Source organism: Malus domestica, chromosome 03 (assembly GCF_042453785.1).
Source record: "Malus domestica chromosome 03, GDT2T_hap1".
In the NCBI taxonomy this organism is placed as follows: domain Eukaryota; kingdom Viridiplantae; phylum Streptophyta; class Magnoliopsida; order Rosales; family Rosaceae; genus Malus; species Malus domestica.
Genome location: NC_091663.1, coordinates 3,709,457 through 3,714,462, shown reverse-complemented (window position 1 = coordinate 3,714,462; position 5,006 = coordinate 3,709,457). Strand labels below are relative to the sequence as shown.

General features: G+C 37.3%; 1 protein-coding gene across 1 annotated transcript; it reads right to left on the bottom strand.

Annotated features, from left to right (window-relative positions):
• Positions 1-1,348: 1,348 nt before the first annotated feature.
• Positions 1,349-4,729, bottom strand: LOC114824106 (cytochrome P450 714C2-like). Its single transcript, XM_029100507.2, has 5 exons — positions 4,421-4,729; positions 3,267-3,493; positions 2,855-3,102; positions 2,128-2,482; positions 1,349-1,861 (listed from the first exon to the last, which is right to left on the bottom strand). The coding sequence occupies exons 1-5, from the start codon at positions 4,704-4,706 to the stop codon at positions 1,436-1,438; spliced, it is 1,542 nt and encodes a 513-aa protein (XP_028956340.2). The 5' UTR covers positions 4,707-4,729; the 3' UTR covers positions 1,349-1,435.
• Between the last annotated feature and the right edge of the window lie 277 nt (positions 4,730-5,006).

Sequence of the window (5,006 nt, the reverse complement as noted above, 5' to 3'; positions counted from 1 at the left end):
ATTTTTAATATAGTTTTATAATTAGGTGCGTTTTAATTCGGGGTTTTAATTCGATTAGTGTGATTTTTTGTGATTAGGAATTTAGGACTTTGGTAACTTGATTGATTAGGAATTTTTTGATTAGAAATTTGTGGGTTTACCTCCTAATTAGTATTCAAATTTAGTGCATATAAGTCCATTTCTTAAGAGGGATCTATTTTGATAAGAAACAAACTGTTGCATTCTTTGTTTTCTTGAATTTCTTTTGTTTTTGATGGGTGATTGAGTGGTGTTTGATTGAGAAATTTGGGGATTAGGGTTGGGTTGGGGTCTGTTTGGTCGCCTGGAAAATTTGGGAAGGAAAATGGGATCATGGGGTTTTGTTGATTTGTTGTTGGATTCGTGGGAATTGTAATTTCTGGTTGGAATTTTGTGTGTATTTTCTAAGGGACAAAAACTTCTTCACTTTTTTTTGGTTTTCTTAGCCACCAAATGGGGAATATTTCATTTTCTTTTGTTTGTGTTTGTAGTGATGTAATTTAGGTTGTGTTTATTGTGATTTTAAATCAAATGCCTTACTTCGTCTAAATTTTTCATGTTTTGATTTCTTTGCCAATTTTTAAGACAAGTTTGCAGACTCTGCACACTGTTGTTTTTTACACACTATTGGCTGTGTCGTTAGGTTGTAGACAGAATAATTTGCCGTCCAAGCTGTTACATGCTCGTGCCTTTCGCATGCAGCCACCCAACTGTCTCAGTAGTCTATTAGGGAACCTAGCACTCTTGTTCATACTTTCTGGCCTTATATTCAAACTGATTCTCTGGGAGCACTCAATCCTATGTCTTTTTGTTGTTTTCCATTTCGGTTCGTATCGATACTTCCACAGATTCAAATAACTTAACTACCCTCCTCAATTACCAGGAAAAACAATGAAAATTCAGAAATTGAATTAAAATTCTCACATAATCACACACAAAATACAATCTTTACTCCATTGCTAATGGTTGCACCACTTCTTTACTCCATTAGACTAAATAAAACAAAGAAACATCAACAAATTGCTAATGGATTTACTATGTTTGGGAATTTCGGGAATTTGGATCACTGGAGGGAGAAAGTTGGCTCCTTTACGTCAAAATGATTCATGTATGTCCTATATTGCAGTTTCAAAACCTACAGCAGTGCGCCGGAAATTTTTCTAATTGGATCTAGAGTTTAGAGTTGAATTAATGGAATTGACGACCAATATAGCTATTTTAAATTGACGGGGGATGGAAAAAAAACGAACATGTTATTATGAAATTTCAGTATATAGTTACAAGCAGTGCAAATAAACAAGCCCAATTGGAACCAGCGATATCAATAAAAAGCTTACAAGTGAACAAACTAAACTCTAGAGAGGAGGGAACCCAACCAACCTCTCTTATTCTTCAGCACGATTTTAGCTTCTCCTTTTCATAACTTCTTCACCAAGAGATCAACACCATGTTCCGGCTCTACGACCAATCTAAGAGTAGGCGCATGGCGGTACTTGGGAGAAAGTGAGAAGGAGTAGTTGGATACTATTAGAGCTATCAGAACCTTGAGTTCAACCATGGCAAAGTACTGTCCAAGACACACTCGAGGACCAACTCCGAATGGCATGTACAACTGTGGAAGCTTGCAAGCACCTGTGATTCCATTTGCAAACCTATTGGGGTTGAACGCATAAGAATCTGGTCCCCATAGTTTCGGATCAGTGTGCAATGTTATCACCATTGTCCAAACATTGATACCCTTTGGAACATGAATGTCCCCGAACTTCATGTCCTTGAAAGCCTCCCTTGACACCACACTAACCGGGGGATATAGGCGCAATGATTCATGAATCACCATTGTTAGCTGCACACATCATTCAAACAGTCAAATTTATGGTAACTGATACGGGCAACCCAGAAATTTAAATGTCAATGAGTTTAAAGACTAGACGTTGTACGCTACCATGCAAGACTTTAATTCCCAACTTGAGATTATATAAAACAATGTAGTTGTCGAACATGAAAAATTCTAGACGTTGATCATGTAAAACATATATCTTAATCAGGGAGTTATATACTACCATGTCTTAATAAGAAAACATATGCAGTAATCATGTAAAGATCATATACCTGTTTCATGTTGCGAACCATATCAGCATCTGGAATGTGTCCCTGGCAAACTTGAAGGGCCTCTGCTCTCACACGTTCTTGCCATTCTTGGTTCGAAGCCAACAGCATGAGGCACCATGTGGCTGCAACTGCTGTGGTTTCATACCCGGCCAAGTATATGTTCTTGCAGTTATCAACGATGAAGCGGTCTGTTGCCTCTTGGCTAAGGTTACTGTTTTTAGCACTCTCAAGAATAATTTGCAGTAAGTCTTTCTCATTTTCTGCTGCCCGCCTTTCCTTCACTACCTGCAGTATCAAAGCGCTAGCCTCCTTTTCTAAGGCCCAAACTTCCCTATTGCTCTTAGTGGGAAGGTGCCTGCAACAAGATTGCAATTAATTAAGATAACGGGTAAACAAGTATTGAGCTATAGAATAATGTTATTTGTAAAACATTTGCAGATCATGTGTCACTTATGCGAGATTACCTGTATACCTACCAAAGATGTTACCGCAAATGTACGTAAATGTGATAAACACAGATTTGTCCAAATTTTTTATAGTTGGTTATGGATTTATATAAGGAAGACCAAATGGCATAGGAGAAGTTCTCCTCAACAGGGATGCCATGATAGTAAAGCCAATCAACTATTGTTGTATGGGAATGTTAATATGTTTGGTAGCACATGATTGGCTTGAGATACCACTACAACAGCATCCCACTTATGGGTACGTTTTCCCAAGTGAGTACCTCATTCCAGGAATTCCGGCCAGAAAAGCTTTCCTCCCCATTGCCTCCTGGATTTGCTTTAGTTTCTGAAATATCTCCTCCCCTTTGGAATAGTTGCTTCCAAAACAAGCTCTTGAGATAGCATCGCCAGAGAAGCTTCCAATGTAGCTGTCTATTTTCATGTCAGAAAGTCCTCCCTCTGCCTCGATTCTACTGTTCCACGAATTTATCAGAGTAATTGTAGACTCCGTGATTAAATTAACCATTCCCTGCAGGGTGACCATATATAACCACAATCAAAACAAATAATGTGGCCTAGAGATTTTTTTTTTCCTACCTTCTTTTTATTTCTAATATGATACCAAAGGACCATCACTACAAATATTACTACAGCCTTGATCGTTAAATAACAACTGCTTAAGAGCATATATACCTTAACTTTCTCCATGTATAGTTCAGGAGCAATGATTTTGCGCTGATGCACCCACGAGGTGCCATTTGAGGTTAAAATACCTTGACCAAGCAAAGGACCGCGCTCTTTAAATTGATACGTTGGTTTCCCCAAGTCCAAGGATGTGCATGTTGTAATGTCCCTCACTGCGTCAGGCTGGTTCACATATAATATTTGTGTGTTTCCAAGTGCAAACACAAATACTTCACCTGTAGAATATTTTCCACTATCCTTTAGCAGACATAAACGTCATTATTCAGAAGAAAGAAACTTAATTAATTTTGCATCATAGATAACGTCCATAAATATGTATATATGTATATATGGTGAAGTGTCAATTTAGTCCCTAAACTATCACTTCAGTGAAAATTAGGTATCTAAATTATTTTTTCTGTAAAATAAGTCCCTAAATTCATTAAAAATTACTAATTTCATTCCTACTATTATATTTAAAATTATTTTATCCAATTTTTCGTCAACTTAAGTCACTTGACACACTTTAGAGTGTAATACAGTCCTTTTCTTGCCTACAAGCCTTTAGCATTATATAGGTTGCGAATCAAACATCTAATTTACCCTTCAAAGTTAACTCCATACACTATTTCTTTATGAAAAATTACCAATTTACCCTCTAATGTGTATCACATGCAAGTAACGTGACTTAAATTGACAGAAAATTGAATATAGTAGCTTCAAATCTTATATTAGGGATGTAATTGGCAGATTTTTATAATTCAATGACTAATTTTTCTGAAAAAAAAATAGTTTAGGGACCTAATTTTCACTTAGGTGATAATTCAGGGACTAAATTGGCAATTCATGCTATATTCTATATGCATATACCACATATAGCTTCCTCAAGTACTTCTTAGAAAACTTTTGTAGTGTATACGGGGATATGACGTAGAAATATATGTCGGCCCCGTTACATGTGCGAGGATGTGGAGTAGAAGTCTCACATCATATAAAGGAAAAATCTTGCAAGCGTGTATAAAGTTACAAGGGGTTAGGTTCTGCCTAATACTGCTTATAATTGAGCCTCAACTTCCCTCAACATGGAAGTTGTCCTCATATGTGATGAGGAGGATCATGACACAAACATAATACTAAATGTATAATTATATGCAAATAGATACCATATAGCTTCCTCCACTTCTCTAAAAATGGAAAGAGAAGAGCAGCACAGTTGTGAGAGGTCGGGGGTTCACTTGTAGGATTGATGGAGCCTCGTGCCTTCTTTATTTCCAAAATATTTCCCAGGAGAATAGTAGGTGGAGGTCCATTAATTCCTTGCTTGGTTAACAAGGATCGAAGCCTCTTTGGCTTCGCAACAAGCCCGTTGTAGAGACGTGCCACCAATCCTATAAACCCTAGGAACACAAGGGACAGTAACACTTTTGCATCAAATTGGAGGAGCTGCATTGATGCAATTAGATTAGTTCATGCAGCTGAGAAACACTAGCCGACTGCCTTACATATAATATATAGTAGTCAAGAAGGGCTAATTCATTTTAAGGTTGTCAAGTCACGGTTCTGTCCATCTCCAATTTGCATCTTGAAGATGCTCTTATATATTTCGGGTTGCGGAAGATTACATTGGCCGGCGCTTGTATAATTTTTTGAGGAGCTGTTGACAAAGTAAATATAAAATAAAAACTAGTCTAGTCTAGTTCAGCTGGACGGCATTGATGCTATTGAAGTCTTTTGGTGACCGAGTCTTTG